Consider the following 22,245-nt stretch of genomic DNA (forward strand, 5'->3'; position numbering starts at 1 on the left):
ACAGAGCAGAGCAGTGTGGAGAGAGAGGGAAAGAGAGTGAAAAAGAGTGTGTGTGCTAGTAGAGAGAGAAAGGGGGAGAGAGAGAGAGAGAGAGAGAGAGAGAGAGGAGGAGCAACAGAGAGTCAAGTAGATCTAGAGTTGAGAGAGGGAGAGATAGAGAGAGAGAGAGTCTTTACCTCAGCCTTCAGTGGCACTGGACCTACGAGAAGACAGGAGCGAGGGAGGGGAAAAGACAACAGAAAGACAGAAAGAAGAGAAAGCACAGAGGTGAAAAGAGAGAAAAGAGAGAACAACAGTGGAGGAAGACAAAGTATAGACGAAAAGTGAAAAGAAAGTTGCCGAGCTGCTGGGAATCCATCCAGCAGACTGCAGACACTTCACTTCTGTGGAGAAAACGAGTGGGACTGGGAGTGTACTGGGAAGGCGGACCGGTTTACTGGGAGGCAGCATGGCCGACAACGCCAACGAGGAGTCGGACTATTACCCCGGGAAAGACGAGCTGGACTGGGGCTATGAGGAAGGTAGGAGAGTCTTCATCAGTGCTGCGTGTGAAGGGATGCTGGGAAAAACAAGTATCATCCAAATCTCTATAGTACACCTATAGTACACTAGTTTCACAGTGTTTATATACTGTAGATACCCAGGTTGGTGTCTGTACACTGTAAAAAATATCCATCTTAAGTCATTTAATCAAGTTTTGAGACTTAAAGGAGTAATCCGCAACTTTTTCATATGAATGAATGTCTGTTTTGCTGCTCTCTATTGCCAGTTGATACCATACAATAGTGATTCAACCTATATCCAGTTCAGGAAAGCTTTTATTTAGCATTTTCTGTTCTAAAACACCTATGAAGGGTTAGGGTCTTTCCCGGGAAAAATCCTGCACAGGAAGTGATGCGTTTTATATTTACAGAAGCAACAGCCGTGGTTTGTTTTGGACTAAATAGAAGAAGGTAGAAGAAATGTAAGAAGCCGCAGTATACATTGAGCGTCTTTATTATTACAGTATGCTGGACAAGTGCCTCCAGAGTGCAAAATGCAATGACCGCTTATCACCAAAGGTGTCGCCAAAATCAAGAAATCAAGAATCTTGCAGATTATCACTTTAAAATTGTACTTTTTCTTAAAACAAGTGGCAAAAATCTGCCAATTCATTCAGATAAATCAATTTTTTCCAACACAGATGAATTTGATTCAAAAAGATTTCTTGAATCAAGGGTCATTAGTCAAGGGATACTAGTGGAGCGATCTGCCTTTTTCTGCCTTGTTCGAAGGCAGATCAAGACAGTTTTATTTCTAGAAAATTCTTGAAACAAGCTGATTTGCGTTGGAATCAACTTTGATGGATATTTTCTAACCATATTTTTTACAGTGTTCACTGTTAAGTCAGTCAGTCCAAAGACTCAGATTCCGATAAACACTTCAACTTCTTCAGTGTAATTTTGCCTTTCTAGCTGAATCCCAGCCAAGATCTCAGTAAAATATGGCAATGTGCAGGGGCTATTGGATTTTCCCTGATCTCCTAACATTGTGGAAAGGCTTAACTGGAGCTAATTGGGTCAAAGTGTTGACTTGACTATACTGTTAGCCCCAATTAGGCTTTTCCATAGAGGGATAGGGGATCGGGGCTTGTGTTCTACACTGATGAGTGACATCATTTACTTCCAATCGTATTCTCCGGGGATCATAATGTTCAAATGATTTTTTTCTCGTGACCCAAAACTGATGAATGAACACTTATTTTGGGATGCGTCCCAAACGACTTTGACAAACACAAAAGTAGAGTATATGAATCATAAACTCATTGTTGTAGTTATGTCTTTATATAGTTAATATTGTGTCAATTGTCTCACCCTGTCTACCTCTTATTCTGCCTTTACTGAGCACCGAGGAATGTTCTGTAATATTGAAGTGTAACATATTACTGTAAGTATACTGACTGCTAGGTAACACTTCAGCATAGAGACACACATTGGATACTAATGTGTGGCTTAGAAATACCATCGCTGTCCTGCAGACACTTTGTATCTCCTATAGGGAAAACTGCTTGTTTTTCCATTACAGCCCATGTATTATTATTCTTTGTGGACAGTTTAAAGTTCATTTTCAATGGTTAACATGGAGATGAGGGGTTTCTGCAGGGCAACAGTGATATTTGTAGTTTATAAGGTCTTTATTGGAATGGAGGTTATTATTAATGGATTATTATTAATGGATTACAATGTGAGAAGAAGTATAAAATAAACTGAATAGGACCATAAGAAGTGGTTAATGATGCCTCTAAAAGACCTTATAGACTATTTATGACAAATCATAAGCCGAATGTGGGAACCTTCAACTTACTAAAAGCAATGATGCAATGATAACATGAATCCTAATATACTAATATTTCTTTCTGTCACTCAACTGCATGATTTGGGTCTGAATAACATCACAAGTAGTGCAAAAGTCAGAACTAACTGAACTGTTATAATAAGTTATGATATAAAATGTGAATCATTCTCCATTGCAGATCTGTCCACTAATTCTTTGCTTTGGAATAAATGCATGGCCAACACCCACTTTATTCAGGAATTGCATTGCTAACATTGTATTTAAAGATGTGTAAACCAATTATAATTACTTTTCATGGTGGATTACATGACAAAGTGAACAATATGCTTGAAAAGTAATTATAATCTCATTACACATTAATAAAAAAAAAAAGTATCCTTGGCTGAATACAGTTACTATACTTTATAATCTGATTATTATCCACATACTGTATTATTTTACTGTTATAGTTATTATTCCATACTGTGTATAACTATGCATCATGGCTCTATTTTCCTACCAAGAATATACTAATAGTTTCTCTATCAAATCTGTCTGAGCTTCATGAGAAATAAACCTCGTTACCACTTTATTTAAACCACACATTTACGTTATTCATAATGGCATATAACACAACATAAATGTGAAAAGTGTGTGTGTGTCAGGGGTGTTATAGGGTTGTTCTAATGCTCTTCCAGAGTTTTTGGAGATGTCAGAAATTCAGACGTCCCGCTGGGAGAAATGCAAAGGAACGGCCCTTCAAGTCGGAATTCCAAATAGGAAACTTAGGAAACTTCTTAGGAATTTACAACTTCCATTTTTGACTGGAACACACTGCAGCATAAGAGCTTCTAATGACTCACTGCTTATTGTCTCTGGAATGACCAAAATACAACAAACTGGGATTAAGTATGACACACAGTATCTTATTACTGACTGTGTTTACATGGACAGCAATAAACAAACTATCAGCCTTATTCTAAATGAGACAATATTCCAATTAAGCTGTTTACATGTGTTGCTTATAGAACTATGTGTTTACCAGTCAGTCAGTCAGCCAGTCAGTCAGTCAGTCAGTCAGTCAGTCAGTCAGTAGCACTAGAGTTGAAACAGTAATGGGATCCTCTACTGTCCCACCCAAACCAGTGGGTATAACGTCATTTCTACACACACACACACACACACACACACACACACACACACACACACACATACACACACACACACACACACACACACACACACACACACTGTTTTGTGCCGGCCTATTATGTATATTGTAGCTGCAGTGAAACACTCTGTGCCTGCAGGAGCTGGTAGTCAAGGCTGTAGTTGCTGAGGAGAGAGGGAATGCGACCACTCTCTCTCTCTCTCTCTCCCTCTCTATTAGCTACCGAGGGACTAGGGAATGTGTGAAGTCTCTCTCTCTCTCTCTGTCTGTTGCTGCTTGGAGAAACACGGGGGGGTCCCAGGCTTTTCCTGAGCGCGATACTCACCAAGCGGTTTTAGTTCCCTACCTTTCAGAAACACTTCCAGTTCCACACGTCTCACAGTGGTCACATTGTGTGTGTAGAGTGGCTGCGGTCAGCAAACAGCTGAAGTGAATCTAGGCCGCGGTGTGTCGGTACTGTCACTTAGTATCACTTTCTCCACACTGTGTTTCACTTCATCTTCTCTCTGAGCCAGCAGGAGAAACATCTTACTAAGGCCGGTTGCTCTCTCAACCTCTAACAGAGAAACTATGATCAAAACAGTCATTCTTCTACACTTTCTAATCGTGTTACCTTAAATGAAATAATGGTGAAGTTTAACAATTCATCAATTTGCCTGGGGACCCCCTGGAACCCCCTCAAGGACCCCTGGTGGTCCCCGGACCCCATGTTGAGAAACACTGCTTTAAATTCTCTCTCTCTCTCTCCCATTTTATCATTTTATAAGTCTCTTGTCCCACATACCTTACCTGCTTTTGAGCACTTAAAAGTCTCTTTCTCCGTCTTGTTATCTCTCTATCGCTGTCTTTCTCTCTTTCTCAAACTCTCTCTCTCTCTCTCACTCGCTCATTCTCTCTTTCTCTCCTTCTCTCTTTCTTCACTGCCAGCAGCGATACTATCATGGTCAAAGTCACAGCAAGAAGAAACCCCGTTCACACACTGGACACTGAGAACGAAGCGAGGAAGGGGTGAACGTAGGGGTGGAAGGAGAGGGGGGGGGGGGCTTGCTGGTCAATTTGGGCCAATTTGGGCTTTGGGGAGAGAGATAAAAAGAGAGGTGGGGGGGAGAGAGAGAGAGAGAGAGAGAGAGAGAGAGAGAGAGAAAGAGAGAGAGAAGGCAATATAAAGAGCAACAGAAAGGCTCTATTCCAAAACACTGAGTTGTAGCTTGAAAAGAGTCGGCTCATCTGTTAGCTAGCTAACTAGCCAGCAGGCTAATATAGCAAAACAACTGAAGTTAACATTAACATGGAACTACTAACCGCTAGCAGCCCTAACTTCTACTAGATATGTTAGCTAGTGTGCTAATGAGATGTGTTTACAACAAGACAGTGATGGCTAGCTGAGCAAAATGGTTAGCTAGCTAACAAGTTGATATCTACAACACAAAATGATTGGTGTCAGTGGTGAAATGACTAGCCAAAAACAGCAGAGAAATGAACCAAGTCTATTGAATTCTGTTGAGAAGTTCAAGTCATACGTTTAGGAACACAACCAGCTGTTCTCAGCTGTTGTTGCCAAAGAGCTGAGGACCTCCAATATGGCCGCCATCACCTGAAAGTCCTCTATACCAGTGATTCTCAACCTTTTTCATATCAAGGACCCTTAATTTAGTCCACATTAGAGCCACAGACCCCCATTTGATTTTGTCTCTCGAACCCAAATCTAAGAAAATCTTTATTATTAGATATGATTTTGTCCAGAATTCCATGACTGTCTGTATTGTAGGTAGAGAGATAACAGTGAAACTATGATCAGAACAGTCATTCTTCTACATTCTCTAATTGTGTTTACTTCTTATAAATGAAATAATGTTGAAGTTTAACAATTGATCAGTTTGCTGGGGACCCCCTGGAACCCACTCAAGGACCAGTGGTGGTCCCCGGACAGGAATTAATAAGGATAGTGTTCACATGGGCCTAACTATCTCCACAGTCTACTAACCAAAAACCTGAAGTTAAGCTAGAGTTGTATTTCATCCTAAACTGATAGAAATGTAACAGAGTCCACATCGGAACACACACTCTTTGATGCACGTGCATGTGTGTGTGTGTGTTTGTGTGAGAAGGACACATTGAAACTACGACATAAATATATGACAAAAATGTGTTTTCTCTGTACGTGTGTGTGTGTGTGTGTTCCTCTCCCAGGTGTAGAGTGGGGACTCCATTTCCCAGCAGCCAACGGTGAATACCAGTCTCCCATCAACCTGAACTCCAGGGAGGCTCGGTACGACCCGTCCCTCCTGGACGTCGGCCTGTCGCCTAACTACGTGGTGTGCCGAGACTGTGAGGTCATCAACGACGGCCACACCGTCCGCATCATGCTCAAGTCCAAGTCAGGTGTCTCTCAGCGTTCGTTATCTTTGTCTCTCTGTGGTCTGGTGTTGAGTAACGGATGCTCTATTTCGTATTGTATGTGTCATACGTGAAGCACAAATGACCTCTTTCTCACGTTCACCTCTCCTCTGTCTGGTGTCATCCGTCCACCACTTCCTGCGTCTGCCTACCCACAATGCCTGGGGCTTTCCCGCGCTGTCGCCAGTGGTTACCGGGGGTCCGTTGCCTAGCGACCACGAGTACGAGCTGCACGAGGTTCGATTCCACTGGGGCAAGGAGAACCAGAGAGGGTCGGAGCACACCGTCAACTTCAAGGCTTTCCCTATGGAGGTAGAAGACACATACGTACATACACACACTCAAACACAAGGCCATGACCTGGAGGTGTGTGTGTGTGCGTTTGGGAGGTCAGACCAACAGCCTTCAAAAGACTAACAAAATACACAGTGTGTTTATATAATCAGGCTTGTGCCATCTGTTTGTCCTTCAGACTGAACTGTGGCTGGATCCTGCTTGAGTCCTTGAACAAACATGAAAGCGTTTATCTCCTCTAAAGTAATGTGTCACTTTTGACACCTTAAACTGTCTGGCAAGTCTGAAGCAATACTCCCACTTTCTGCTAAATAAGCAGTTTTGCTCAAGTCACTGGCGTCAGAAGGGAAGATTGACTCTTGATCACATACTATACTTAATTTTATCCCTGAAACGTCTATAATTTCTCGTTACATAAACATTCATTTTCCGTTAATTTAAAAATAACATAGCTTTAAAAAAGTAAGGTTTATAAGGGATTTATGCATGGGCTGATTCGTGGAGACACTAGAAATTAAGGGATTTTTCATGCCTTTTGTGCAGGTTTACAGGTTATTAATGAGTTATTAAGGGAAAGTTCCTGTCTCCCTGAATTTTACATGAAATTAGAAAGTAAGCAGTCAAACATTAAGGGGTTGTTTAAGGGTTTTTTGATGAGGTCTCCTCCATGAATAACTCCCTTAACTCATTTTAAAAGGATTTTGCATGAATGAAGGGGTGGAATAATGTAAATGTAAGGTTATTTTAAGGATTACTAGACAGTATATGTTTATTGGAAATTATTATTGAGCTTTACATCACTTCAGAAATATGGTAGTGCCCTTAAAGTCACACTGAAATGAAAAATTGCTTTTCTCCTTTTTAGTTCATTCTAACTATCACACACCTATTTGACAATTTATGTAAAAAAAAAATCACAAAACTAATTTTATTGTGTTTTTATATCAAATTCTTATTACCTATTATACTCAATATACAGACTTGAAACCATTACCAGTTGTATGTCATTCAGACACTTTTGTCTTTAGTGCCTTACAGTACCATAACACCAAAATGTGTGCCAAAAGATTGGTGTTGTTCTTTAACTAAGCACACATTAACTATTTGCAATCAATCATCAGATAATTAATTAATTAATTAATAATATTCCATTAATGCTCAATAGACTTAAATGTTAATTGTTTGCATTCAAAGCAGCTCCATTTCACATCAAAAGACTTTCACAATACCGGTGTATACAGACAAATACAAGAGCAGATCTATGGGTATAAGAATAGCAGCTGAGCAGACACAGAATATGCCAGGTCACAGCTAAAGCTCTTCATAACTGTCAGCTCAGAGAAACCACTAGGACTTTATATAGAGCATTTGTACTTTCACTTCTTTAAGGATGACAATCGCCATGGGGACTTTTATTTTGAAAATTTCACCTTTCTACTGATTTGTCACACATGATAACATTACATTAACACTGAAAACTGACATGAAGATGAAAAGAGCTGAAACGTGCCTGTCCCATTTTTCAGTAAATTTCCCATTCATTTTTTCCATAGGCATTTCAGAAAATCACAATATAAAGAGTTTTAAGCTTTGAACTGAACCAACCAGCTATGAGATGAATCATGAGCTTGGAACTATAGATTCAGAAAAATATCTACATGAAAAACAGGAAGGAAGGAAAAAGGAACTGAGGAACAAAGTTGAAATCAGATGATGTGATGGCTTCTACAGGAACATATATAGTCTTCTCACAGTCTCATAGCTCATGGTACATCTACCTTACACCATTAGAATGTTATGGTTAATGATCAAGTCACCTATGGGAAAAATGAATGGGAACTTCCGGTACCCGACGTTTCAGCTCTATAGAACTACAAAGTTCCATACAGCACCTTTCACACTGCAAAACATGACAAGCTGTCCAGTGATTTTAACTCGTTTCCAGACCTATCAAGCTTATTTCATGATATTTTTAGTCAGATGATCTCACTGCATTGGCAGATAATCTTGCTGGTTTCAATAAATTTCACTTGATACATATACATACATATGACGTCTTTCAAGAAATCATCATAAAACAATGAAGAAAATCTGGAAACAAGACACTTTCTCCGAGACAGTTTCACTTTTATCAAGTAAATGTCCTGAAACAAGTTACATTCTCCTGACACAGTGCAGTAAGATGATTTCACACAAAAAAAAATCCTAAAATAAGCTTGATAAGTTTGGATACAACATAAAATAACTGAACAAAGTTGTCAGTTTTCACAGTGCATGCACTTACTTCCCCACAGAAAAAAACACAATTCCCATATGGGATTCCTGGGAGAAAGACTGTTGCTCCAAACTTTTTTTTTTTTTTTTGCACTCCTCTAGTCCTCCCTCCATACATATTGACTTGACATGAGTGTCTGTACAGAAAGCCCCCAGTCACCACCAGCTGATGGCCTCTATGTTGAAGAGTGCACTCCCTCACTTAACCACTGCTCCCTCCACCTGTTGCTCACCAGCTTCCATTGTTTCTGTCTGTCTGTCCCCAGCTCCATCTGATCCACTGGAACAGCACTCTGTTCAACAGTGTGGAGGACGCTCTGGGGAAGAGGAACGGAGTCCTCATCATAGCTCTCTTTGTGCAGGTAAACGTCCATGTCAGTGCCGTGTAACAGAGCTGCATGGAAGGTTTAATGGGAGAGTTGTTCATGTTTTAGACAGGGAGGGATGCTGGCCGGGTGAAGTAGATATATAAGATACAAGATATAACTGGGAATTTATTTAAGCATCTAAAATTTTGGAGATATTCATATATGTCATTACAGAGGTTGATATATAAAAGGAAATACGCTTTTTGGAGACAAAAAAAATCATAACCAAAAGACTACCAAAAACCCTTATTGGCACAAAATGCATTCAAACTACAGTAGATATCGAAAATCGACACACTCTTTCAAAATTTCTAGTTTGTATTAATATATAAAAACCCATTAAATCACACTTTTTTTCCACTGTGTTTTGGATATAGTAACCAGCAAATCAAGGGAAAAATAAAAGCCTATATACATTTCTGGCAATGCATTACTAATGGAAATGGAGGGGAAAAAAATTTTTTCACTACATCATCATGCAAACAAAGCCAGTAGCCATTTGTTTTTGCGAATGAGGCGGATCTCATCCCCCACTTCAATCTACATCATCTACATGTACAAATACACTTTAGGGACAAATTTGCGTATATTTTTGAAATGTATATGCAGGGCTCCCACCCAACCCCGAGGTGAAATCCCATGACTTTTCCATGAGTTTCCATCGGGTCGGAGCACTTCAAAGACCTAAAAAAAACGTTCTTATCTCCTGGTTTGTTCATGTTGTTTTTCAGTCTGGTTTCCACTCCAGTTAAAATCTAATCTAATATCTAACAGCTAATACAATGAATGTGTGAAGTTGGAAAAAACAACATCCTGGTATATTCCTGTAAAGTGACTCATTTGTGAAATTCCCTGACTTTCCCCCCCCCTGACTGGAAGACACCTCAGTCTGATGAAAGCGTGTGTTACTCTGAGAAATGAGAGTGAACCCCTCCAGATCTGAGTCACTGAGCCAGCTGAGGAAAACACACCGTGTGAGAAAACACACTCAGACAGGCACCGACCCGCCGAGGCCCGAGTCACGCTCACACTTCCTGTTGTCGACGCCTCCTGTAGTGTCTACTTCCTGCGAGGATGTGGCAGATGTAAACTGAGATCGGATCAGCTGACGTCTCCGAGTCGCGTCTGACCTCACTGATGCCCTCTCTCTCACTGCTGTGTTTGTGTCAGATCGGCAAGGAGCACCTGGGTCTGAAGGCCATCACTGAGGTGCTACAGGACCTGCAGTACAAGGTGGGGCAAAGGACAGTGGAATGGAATAGAATAGAATAGAGCATGTTATATTACATTAGATTGCATGAGAAATTATTACATGAAATTGGACATATTGGATAGAATCGAATAGGTTATGATATAATATTATAGCCAAGAATAAGAAAAAACATAATAGAATAGAATAGAATAGAACAGGATTAGATTACATTAGAAATTATTACATGAAATTGGGAAAATTTGATAAAATTAGATCATATTATATTAGATTATATTAGATCAGATTATATTAGATCATATCAGATTATATTATATTATATTATATTAGATCAGATTAGAATAGATTAGATTAGATCATATCATTTTATATCATATTAGATTAGATCATATTATATTTGATCATATCAGATTAGATTATATTAGATCATATCGGATTATATTATATTCGATCAGATTAGAATAGATTAGATTAGATCATATCATTTTATACTATATTATATTAGATTAGATCATATTATATTAGATCATATCAAATGAGATTATATTAGATCAGATTAGAATAGATTAGATTAGATCATATAATTTTATTTTATATTAGATTATATTAGATCAGATTAGAATAGAATAGATTAGATTAGATCATATCATTTTTATTTTATATTAGATTATATTAGATCAGATTAGAGTAGATTATAATATAATATATTAGTAGTAGATTAGATCAAGTCAGATTAGATTCCATTAGATCAGATTAGAGTAGATGAGATGAGATAAAATGAGATGAGATGAGATTAGATGAAACTTTAATGATCTAATGGGGAAATTGGGAACATTGGGTAGAATAGAATAGAATAGAACAGAATAGAATAGAACATGTTTGTGAATAACAATAATTGTAATTTGTATAACTGTATTTCCACCAGGGAAAGACCAAGATAATCCCCTGCTTCAACCCCAACACTCTGTTACCTGGTGAGGAGAAAACTACACACCCAGTACATGAAGCCTCACAATGAACTACTGAGGAGTTTCACTGTTACATCATGTTGAATAAAGATGGCTGCCTCCTGGGCCAATATCATCATATTTTTATGATGTAAATTCATAGTAAATATCATACTAAGTAGTATCAAACTGATGAAGGTCATATGAGGAAAGGGGGAATAAATTAATGGGAATAAAGCATAAAATAATGCTTTTCTAAATCTTTATACTAACTGTCTTAACTCTTGTGGATTTGTTACTGTTACTGTGTGTCGCTCCATCTGCCCCCAGACCCCCTGCTGAGAGACTACTGGGTGTATGAAGGCTCTCTGACCACCCCGCCTTGTAATGAGAATGTGACCTGGATCCTCTACCGCTACCCTCTCACCATCTCACAGCTGCAGGTGATACAGCCTAAACTATGAGAAGGAAACAGAGGTGGGGACTCGAGTCACATGACTTGGACTCCAGTCACAGTTTGAATTGCTTGAGACTTGATTTGATGCATGAAGAAGAAGACTTGAGACTTGACTTGGGTTCTGGTGACTTGAGACTTGAGACTGACTTGGGACATGTGCCTCAAGACTTGGGACTGACTTGGGACATGTGCCTCAAGACTTGAGACTGACTTGGGACTTGAGCAAAGTTGACACACCTCTGGAAAGAAATGCTTCAGCAATAAAAATCTATAAATATACTGTAAGACTCACTCTGCAACACTGACAAGACTGCACATGCTCGTTTTTATGGCATCTGGCATTGCTGCTGCTTTTATGCCTGTATCCTCTATGCTACATGTGCTTGTTTTTATGGTATTTTATGGTATTTTTTATGGTATCTGGCATTGCTGCTGCTTTTATGTCTGTCTCCTGTCTGTACTGTAGCTACTGAGTGTTCTTTTTAACTGTTTGTTTATAATTCACCGAGCAAATGAAGCCATTTTTCTGTCCGAGTCAAAGACAGTTAAGCTTTCAGAATCTGAATTTGAATCTGAATTCAGGAGAAATGTAACAATAAGCCATGCTGGAAACTCATTTGTCCAACAAATCTGAGAGCACCTGAACACAACATACTGTACTCTTAAGGACTGCATTAACCCACATTCCCCTCTACTCTCACACAATGCTGTACAGGTACATAGGACTGCATTACCCCAATTTCCCCCATTTCTCTATGGGATTGTTCAACTTCATGTAATTACCCATAAATCACCACTCCTACCACTTCACCAGCTGACAGATACACACTAAATATCTCTCACAATCGACAGATACCCTAAAAAGATTGGCCCTGTTAGATAATAATAATATAATAATAATAACTTTATTTGTATAGCACTTTATTTGTATAGCACTTTTTTTTTAGTGCTTTACATACAATAAAACCCAAAAGCAGTGATGTGAAACTACCACAATGAATGATAGAAAAATAAAAATAAATTTAAAAAATATATAGAAAATAGGAATGAAAGGTAATATATGAGGTAAACAGGTACAACTAAAAACACACAAACAGAGATACAATTAAAAACAGATCGAACTTTACATAAAAGTGTGTGCCGAAAAAAAATATAAAAAATAGGAATAAAAGGTAATACAAGAGATAAACAACAACTAAAAAAAAAAAAAAAAGATTGAGTTGATTTTATTTGATGAACCACAGTTTTAAGAAAATACATGATATAATAAAAAAATAGTACCAACACATATTAACTAAAAATTAAGATAACAGGAAAGTTTATACATTTAAATTTAATAATACACTACAATAATACTTTTCATTTATTTTAGTTCTCGCCTATTTGAGTCAATTCATCCATGACAATGCATCATTTAAGTTAGAACTAATACAATTTGATAGAAACTTGTCATACTGTTGAAATGAACAAACCTTACAAAATAGATCGCATTTCATCCTCAAATCCATCCTGAAATTACAGTTCACTTTCACTCTTATTTCCTAAGAAAGACATGAGGTCAGACTTTCATTTTCTATGCAGTGACTCAGCCTGGTACAAGGCTGTTCAAAGCACAAGGTTTGCCGAGTGCTTTACAGAGCATTACAAGCAACAAGTGAAATGAGAGAGAAGACATAAAGTCACATAAAACAACAGATTACATAAAATTACTCGTAATGAATTAGGCCATAATAAAAAGAAACCAGTGGTGGGAAAAGTATTAGAATTTCCTACTCAAGTAGAAGCATTGTTACCTTGCTGATATTTTACTTAAGTAGAAGTAAAAGTACTGGGGTAAAAATCTACTGAAGAAAAATTAAAAAAGTAGCTTTAAAATGTATTCAGAGTAAAAGTCACTGAGTTACATTTTAGAAAAGAGAACGTTGTTAGCTGTGATCTTTTCCATTCAGTTCTTAAAGGGTTAGAGGCCAGAGTTCAAACTCGATTCTATTACAGCAATTGGAAAATTTTGAAAATTACATAATAAAGTGTACAAAGTAAAGCCAGATTACGCTTCTCTTCTCAGCTGACTGACCGTTCACTACCTACAAAAAAAATTGTACTCTGTAATGTGATGTGATTTAAAATGTAGTTCAGTACAAATTTTCAGTAAAAAAAAATACTTAAGTAAAAGTAAAGTTACTGACTTTAAAAAATACTCAAAAAAGTACAAGTACAAAAAAAGCTACTCAATTACAGTAATGTGAGTAAATGTAATTACTTCCACCCTTGATAGAGACAATGTCTAAGAAGGCAAGACTTTTGACTATGAGTCACATGTGGATTTCCATTGGAATTTAAAATCTGAATTAGTAGCCCAACATTTCACCCCTCCATCCCTTCTCTCTCTCTCCCCACCTCCACACTCCTATAACAAAGTCACTAAAGAAGTGATACTCTCTCCTCCCTCCACAGGGATCATTTAGGGTTCACTTAGGGAACAGAGGAGTGCAAAAGCGAAGGTTAAGGCGATATATGTCAGCTTCCAGCACGCTCACCTAGACTTGACTCCATGGTACAGTCGACCTCTGACATTCTCTGCTCCTGGAGAACTCTTTCGCCCTTTGGTATTCAGGCTTTTCTCCTGAATCCTTCTGGATCACTCAGTCTCACTCTCTCTCTCTCTTTCTCCACCTCCCACGCAGCTATACATCCAATCAATAATTCAGGCCCTCTCGAGCCAGACTGGGGGCCAACCTGAGGGTCTCTAGCGTCCACTCCGGTCGCGGCTTTTATACCCGCTGCCAATCAATGAGTCCGTCCACCGCACCTTTAATGGATTTAAACTTTAAATCAGCCTCTGACCGACTCTGATGGAGAGGATGAGGACGCTAATCCTCTGACATTTATTTCAGTCTTTCATCCGGCCTGCCCTCTGGCCCGCTGACCCTTTGAAATACTAATGGAAATACCATCTTCTAGCTGTCCTGCCGGATCACTGGACTAAAGGTGTACTGACACAACCATGCTGAACTTGCTGCAATGGGAGTTTGACAGCGGAAAATGTTTCAGGATCTAAAACATGAACAGTAGACGTCAGGTTTTGGTGTCAGTCCCTCAGAATCAAAGAGATAGTTCTTCTTTCTAGAGCCGCCATTTTGCACCAAGAGACGCTCAACGATGACACAGGTAGAAATCCATCGGAGAAGAGGAGAGAGACCAATTTCTCCACCCACAGAAGCCTCAATAGACCAGAATGCAATGCAGCAACAAGTAAGAGGCATAAGTTGCTTTTTATTGACCGGAAAAAACTCCAACACCATCGCTATCGCTCCCTCCACCCACATGTAAAACCAACATGCTACAGCTGATTGCAACAAGTTCACGTCCCCTCTCCTCTCGGGTTGTCGAAAGGCATTCTGGGAAATGTAGGCCATCACTAACTGCAGTGGAAGTAGACGAGGCAGGTTGAGGGAAAGTTGAAACACCAAAAACGCATTGCATTTCCAGGATAAACGCGTAAAACCAACATGCTACAGCTGAATGCAACAAGTTCACGTCGCCTCTCCTCTCGGGTTGTCGAAAGGCATTCTGGGAAATGTAGGCAATCACTAACTGCAGCGGAAGTAGACGAGGCAGGTTGAGGGAAAGTTGAAACACCAAAAACGCATTGCATTTCCAGGATAAACGCACCAAACATCCGCCTAATATTGAGTGCTAACGGCCCAAGAGTGTGTGTGCGTGCATGTATGGAAGTGCAGTGTGTGTGTGTGTGTGTGTGTGTGTGTGTGTGTGTCATACAACAGTTGTCAGGCCTACTCATTTCTGACATCTAATCTAGGCTATAAATCCTGCTTCAGTAAGTGAACAGTGTGACCGCTCTGTGGAGTCTCAAGCATTGCTGCCATGTTTGTTTTGGCCAATGCAGCTAGCTACCGTGTGTGTGTGTGTGTGTGTGTGTGTGTGTGTGACCAACTAACTCTGTCTGCAATGGCTGCATTTACACACAAACAGGAAATCAGATCCTTTGAAGCACAGATTCGATCTTTACATTGTGGTCTGAACAGGAAAAAGAGAGTAGATGGGCAGACTGTTTGTTTTGAGGCAACATGAGATCCATGTTTACTTTGGGCAGCAGTAAATCCATCTGCCATGCTGACTGTGGGCAAACACTGTGCTTCCTGTTAGTGGTAGAACTGGGTGGTGTTCAACCAGAATGAGCTTCAATAACAACTCACAGTACAGTACAGCTATAGGATCAATAGAAAACCTACCTGGACAACAGCATGTTCGCTAAATAATGACCAAGTCAACTTTGCTCGAGTCCCAAGTCAGTCTCAAGTCTTGAGGCACAAGTCTCAAGTCAAGTCTCAAGTCTAAATGTAGATTTCCAAGTCAAGTCCAAGTCAAGTCCATGTCATTAATGTCAAGTCTCAAGTCTAAATGTAGAACAGCAAGTCAAGTCAGAACAAATCAAGAGTCCAGTATCAATTTAATATCTTAAAGAAAACGAAATATCTAGGACTTCTCAATGCAATATGGTTTTAATAGGATAAAAACTTGGTAAGAGCATCATGAGTTTGATTTCTAGAATCAGTTTCAACTTCAATAAATTCAATCATTCCATACAAATTCAGAAAACAGAATTTCAATTCAGTCGTCTGCTGGAACAAATCTCATCACTTTCAATCTGAGTCATTTACACAAACACAAGATCTCAAGTCAAGACTTTAGAAACCTTTTCAAGTCATCAGAGTACAAGTCAAGTCAAGACTTTAGAAACCTTTTCAAGTCATCAGAGTACAAGTCAAGTCAAGTCTCAAGTCTTCTCTTCATGCATCAAGTCTCAAACAATTGAAACTGTGACTCCAGTCCAAGTCATGTGACTCCACCTCTGGGCCTGAGCGTAGGTTTCAGTTGCCTTTTTGTGACCAGAAGTGAAAACCTCACCACCTGAGCCTCTAAAAGCCGCAGGAATCCCTGAGTGTGGTGCAAATATTTGTCATGGGGAGTACTTAGTATTTCGTTTGCCAAGGCGTTTCGTTTCGTTTAGTTTCCCGCCCTGGGACCCGAGCCTGTTGAAACAAACTCTTGTCATGTAGGGAGCCAAGCTGAACAAATGGATTCTCTCACTCTGGAGGCCGGGCTCATTAACACACAGTAGTATTCTTGTTATGAGTGTTAGAATGATATATCAGTTTGACGATATATGGGGCTGATATTGGCCTTTTATTAGAAATTGGATATCAGTAAATCAGTCGTCCATCTCTGATATGATAGCTATGATGCGGTTTGTTTGTTTACATATTTATAGTAGCAGTAGTTGTATTGTCCCATGGTCTAAATGCTGTTTCAGAGGCTTTCCCACTCTGCCAAGAATGTAATTCAGGGGGAAACACTGGATACTTGTAATTTTTTTGGCTCTTTTTGCAATGAAAATGGTCAAATTTAAAGATATTGAACAGCAGCTTCAATCCAGACATATCAGCATCGGCCTCTAAAACCCCATATCGGTCCGACGCTTCTTCTCTGTCTCTGCAGATCGAGGAGTTTCGGAGGCTGCGGTCCCACTACAAAGGGGCGGAGCTGCCCGAGGGGAACGACGGGATGCTGGGGGACAACTTCCGGCCCACCCAGCCGCTCAGTGACCGCATGGTGCGCGCCGCCTTCCAGTGACCCCCGCTCTCCACCTCACCTGAACAACAATGGGACCTATGGAAAAAGTTGTATAAAAGGTAACAGCATTTTAGCCATGGCACTAAAATATCACACTACACTATAAACTGTGAGCATTGAGCATCCATCTTAAACCAGTGATTCTCAACCCTTTTTCATATCAAGGACCCCTAGTTTAGTCCACATTAGAGCCACGGACCCCTTTTTGATGAGATTTTGTCTCTCGGACCCAAATCTAACAATATTTTTACTGTTAGATATGATTTTGTCCAGAATTCCACGACTATCTGTATTGTAGGTAGAGAGATAACAGTGAAACTATGATCAAAACAGTCATTCTTCTACATTCTCTAACTTCTTGTAAATGAAATGCTGAAGTTTAACAATTCAACAATTTGCTGGGGGACCCCCTGGAACTCCCTCAAGGACCCCTGGTGGTCCCCGGACCCCACGTTGAGAACCACTGTCTTAAACCAATGGCAACAGCAAAAAAAAAAAGACCAACTTTTTGCTCATTTTAACTCCCAACACTGAGACCATTCTCTGTATTTTTAGTTAGTTCAGCAAGTTTCCTCCCAGGGGGAATGACTTCTAATGGAAACAGGCGTGCTGTCCCGGAGGTGTTCGGCTCCTCTGCAGCCAGGAGGACGGAGCACAGGATAATGGATCAAACCCTGGAAGAACTAACCCAGTTCGGTTGCTAATCTGGGACTAGCCTATATGTTCTGTGGAGGGATCCCTGATTTAGCTCAGCAGTACTGCGGCTGGGGAGGAGGGCTGTACTGTACTGTCGCAGCTCAAAATTAGACTTTTAGACTGAAAGCCCTGGCTGCTGAACTATTGAGGCCACAGGAAGGGAACAGTATGTCTGTATTGTGTTCCTTAAAGCAGTGATTCTCAACCCTTTTCATATCAAGGACCCCTAATTTAGTACCTATTAGGGCCACAGACCCCCATTTGATGACGTTTTGTCTCTCGGCCCCAAATCTGAGAATATATCTATTGATATGGTTTTGTCCAGAATTCCATGACTGACTGTATTGTAGGTAGAGAGATAACAACGAAGTCATTCTTCTACATTCTCTAATTGTGTTAACTTCTTGTAAATGAAATAATGATGAACTTTAACAATTCATCAATTTGCTGGGGACCCCCTGGAACCCCCTCAAGGACCCCTGGTGGTCCCCGGACCCCACGTTGAGAACCACTGCCTTAAAGAAATAGCTTGAGATTCTGAATTTTAGGGATGTAGATTTTTTTTTTATGTACAGTACAAGCACATCAGTGTGCAAACATTTACTGTATGTATAGCATTCAACATCAATAAATCATTACCACATTCATTTTGAGACACACTTTACATTAAGTGTTCATTAACTAATGTTAACTAATGCATTTACTAACATTAATTAAACATGAATAACTACATTAACAAAGATTAATGTTAAATGCATATGAACAACCGCATTAATTAATGTTGTTATACATGTTTGTTAATAATGTTAACTTTTTAAACTAATTAAGCATGAATAGTGACAAGCTGGTACCAAATACCATGAATAACTCACTATTCATGTTAAGTAATGCTTATTGTGATATGGGTAACACTTTACAATAAGGGTACATTAATTGGTAATCATTTACTAATGGTGTTCATGTTAACTAAGGTATTAATTTATACATGATTTAATAGTCATTATGAACTATTAAATAATGTATAAATTAATACCTTAGTTAACATGAACACCATTAGTAAATTACACATTAGTGACCCTTATTGTAAAGTGTTACCAAGATGGGTTTAAATAATACATGGTTTCAATTTAGACAATACACTGACATTAACAAACATGTATAGCATCATTACTTAATGCAGTTGTTTATTGTGCATTTAATATGAACTCATCTTTATTAATGTCACTGTCCATGCTTAATTCATGTTAGTAAACACATTAGTTAACATTATTAACAAACATGAACAACAACATTAATTAATGCAGTTGTTCATGTGCATTTAACATTAACTAATCTTTGTTCATGTTCTTATTCATGTTTAATTCATGTTAGTAAATGCATTAGTTAACATTAGTTAATGAACACTGAATGTAAAATGTTACTTTTGAGACAAATCCAGCAAGTAGTTTTGTCCTGTCAGGGCATTTTTAGAGTTGCGATCACAAAATGGCTTACGTGCTGAAAATAAGATTTGAAAACGGATAGTTCGGTCCTTGACTCTGATTGGCTGAGCCACGTTCGAAGCCGCTGTAAAACACATGATAAACCCACAGCTGTGACCGCAACACAAGGCTAAACCTGCAAACCCGCTGCCCACCCAGCCTGGTTTAGAGCCAAGGACACTTCAGCCGGCTCTCCAAAAGTGTTTCATTCCAGTCAGCGGGTGAAAAGATACTCAACTTTGACATCAGGGGAAAATAAAGGCTTTTCACATCCACTTTCCCAGGCCTGTAAATGATTTCCTGTAAACGCTTTAGTGGGCTTTTCATAGGCTTAAATAAATGAAACTTTTCACGAGGGCAACAGTGTGATGTGGGTGGCTAGTCTGAAACAGAGAGAGAGAGAGAGAGAGAGAGAGAGAGAGAGAGAGAGAGAGAGAGAGAGAGAGAGAGAGAGAGAGTACTTTTGTGTTTCATACCAATAAAGCAGATTTGGATTGAGTGGAATTGGATCAAAGAGGGCTGGGAAGCAGGAATGGTGGAGGGAGAGAGGATGAGAATACCAGAAGGAATAGACGGAGGGGGGAGAAGGAGAGGAGGTGAGGGACGAAGGGCGGCGAGAGGAGGGAGATAGAGGGGTATTGTAGGGGAGAGAGGGAGGTGAGAATGCCAGAGGGATGAAAGAGGAGTAGAGGGAGAGAAGGAGGGAGGGCTGGGGAAAAAAAGAAGGGGAGAAAGAATAGAGGACTATTGTTTCTGGGTGTAAAGGGATACTGGTCTGGTCCCACCAGCCCCAAACCACCTGACAGGAGCCCGGGATGGACAGAGACGTGGACGGGTTCACACTATTCCTCTTTTTTTTCAAACTGCCATCCCTCTTTTTTTTAACACTTAAGTCAAAGATAACGTCTGGAAAACCTCAGAGCGAGTATTTTCTAAAGTTGAGAAAAGCTTTTTTAGAGGAAAGTACATGAAACGGGCCGACCAATCACAGCGAAGAGTGAAAAGGAGGTGGACAGCTTTCAGAAGAGTGTGAGCGTGCATTACCATGACAATTAATGTGATCAATAAGCTGTCTATCATATATGCATACATCTACCTTACTAGCATTAATAACACCTGAAAGACCTGGCAGCTGCAGAGAAAGATGTCAAAAGGCACTAATTTGACTGCATGTAATTAAAGGTGCCGCATTTTAACATCAATGAGTCATTACCACATTAACTTTGAGACATTAGTATAATTAGTATAATTATCGTAAACAAATGACACCATCGCCAAGAAGCCTCTAACCAGCCTCTACTCTGTATTTTACACTGTGAGCCACCAGGTCAGATTTTGGAGGGAAATCTGCTGGATCGCTTTACGGCACAAAACAGGAAGAGGGCGCTGTTCTTCCAGAGCAAACAGAGAGAAAGCTGAAGAGTTTCTGGCAGCAGGTGGTGGAAGGAGGGAAAAAAACACTTCCAGGAAGGGGGGGGGAGAGGGCAGGGGAGACAGGAAGCCAAGTGGTTTATGGGAAATCTGGTCTTAATTTGGAGAAACACTAGCGCTAACAATACAGCCGGTGTGAGACAGAGGCTGCCAGTCGTCTCCACCGTGCTCTTATTTGTTTACAGTAATTATACCAAGGTGTCACAATTAATTTGACAATGACATATTAAAAAATGTTACATGTAGCACCTTTATACCAGTATGTTTAGCAGTAGCTTAGTGGTTCAATATTTTAGCGATAAAAGAAAGGAAAGGAATTGCATTTCTTCATCCATTTATTGTTTAATCACTGCCTCTCATGTCATGTATGTTTTGTATTGCATTATATTACATTATATTAGATATTAGTGACATTGCAGATGGAGATATATGGTTTGAACTCCTTTTCTCAGTAACTTTAGCAAACTATATTTGTCTTGAGGGAAGCTTGGCTGCAGTTCAACTTCTTCTTCTTCTGTGAAATAAGTGGTAGCTTGTAAAACTAGACTTTCAAAAGTAGCTTCCTCAACACTGGCTGAAGAGTCTTCAACTGAACCAGCAGCAAATATCACATCATGGCAGTGAAATTCAACCTACAGAAACAGAGGAGCAGTAAAGTCCCCCCCCCCCCCCCCCCCCCTCTCTCTCTCTCTCTCTCTCTCTCTCTCTCTCTCTCTCTCTCTCTCTCTCTCTCTCTCTGTATCTCTCTCTCTCTGTCTCTCTCTGCTCTAGAAAACATCTGATTTTCATTTTTCTTTTCTTCTAATCTGATCCATATTCCTCTTTCTTCTCAGGAGAGAAGAAAGGAGAGGCATGAAGAGGAAGGGAGGAGGAGAGAGAGAGAGAGAGAGAGAGAGAGAGAGAGAGAGAGAGTCGAGAGAAAGAAAGTGTGTGTTGGTGTGAGTCCAGGTCACCTGGGGTTTGAAGGTGGACAAAGAACGCATTGACCTCACACCCTCACTGTGTGTGTGTGTGTGTGTGTGTGTGTGTGTAGGTGTGTTTTGCTCCCTGTGGCTGTTTTTCTTTCTCTCTCTCTCTCTCTCTCTCTCTCTCTCTCGCTCTTGCTGTGCGTGTCGTGCTTCTCTCTCTGTCTGTGTATGTTCCTGTCTGTGTGTGCATAAGTCTCTAGTATTATTGTGCAGTGTGTTATGTGCTGTGTGTGTGTGTGTGTATGTTTGTGTGTGTGTGTGTGTGTGTCCTGATTAGATACACCGACTGGCCCATCTCTACTGTCAAAACAAGAGGAAACATCAACCACACACACACGCACACGCACACACACACACACACACACTATAGGCTGTTATCATGCATTACAGAGACTTAATTGTACTGCAGTGGAGTAGTTGAACCACCCAGTGTACAAAACAGGGTTTACAAAAAGAATATTTCTCATTTATGATTTTGTCATTAATCCATTTCACCTGATAGCAAAGTGTTTTCGTTGCCATTTGGCTTCTTTAAGAACATGAAAAGGGACGCTGTAAATTCATTCTGTTTGTCCAAATTCAA

The 22,245-nt window shown here is 39.8% G+C and overlaps 1 protein-coding gene across 1 annotated transcript; it reads left to right on the top strand.

Annotated features, from left to right (window-relative positions):
- Positions 1-202: 202 nt before the first annotated feature.
- Positions 203-21,924, top strand: ca8 (carbonic anhydrase VIII). Its single transcript, XM_071512232.1, has 9 exons — positions 203-521; positions 5,675-5,866; positions 6,069-6,193; positions 8,716-8,811; positions 9,988-10,050; positions 10,953-11,001; positions 11,305-11,417; positions 16,952-17,145; positions 21,528-21,924. Exons 1-8 carry the CDS (start codon positions 449-451, stop codon positions 17,084-17,086), a joined length of 846 nt encoding a protein of 281 aa, XP_071368333.1. The 5' UTR covers positions 203-448; the 3' UTR covers positions 17,087-17,145; positions 21,528-21,924.
- The last annotated feature ends 321 nt before the right edge of the window (positions 21,925-22,245 follow it).

This window comes from Centroberyx affinis, unplaced genomic scaffold, assembly GCF_046629955.1.
Source record: "Centroberyx affinis isolate AG114_WGS23_722 - 3 ecotype Tasmania unplaced genomic scaffold, CSIRO-AGI_Caff_v1 ptg006177l_1, whole genome shotgun sequence".
Classification (NCBI taxonomy): domain Eukaryota; kingdom Metazoa; phylum Chordata; class Actinopteri; order Beryciformes; family Berycidae; genus Centroberyx; species Centroberyx affinis.

What these genes read in the sequence shown, in the direction of transcription:
- ca8 (XM_071512232.1), top strand. Translation starts at nt 449, where the DNA reads ATGGCCGACAACGCCAACGAGGAGTCGGACTATTACCCCGGGAAAGAC. An exon ending in CATGCTCAAGTCCAAGTCAG is followed by an intron (nt 5,867 to 6,068) that starts GTGTCTCTCAGC and finishes CGCTGTCGCCAG; the next exon opens with TGGTTACCGGGGGTCCGTTG. An exon ending in CCCCAACACTCTGTTACCTG is followed by an intron (nt 11,002 to 11,304) that starts GTGAGGAGAAAA and finishes ATCTGCCCCCAG; the next exon opens with ACCCCCTGCTGAGAGACTAC.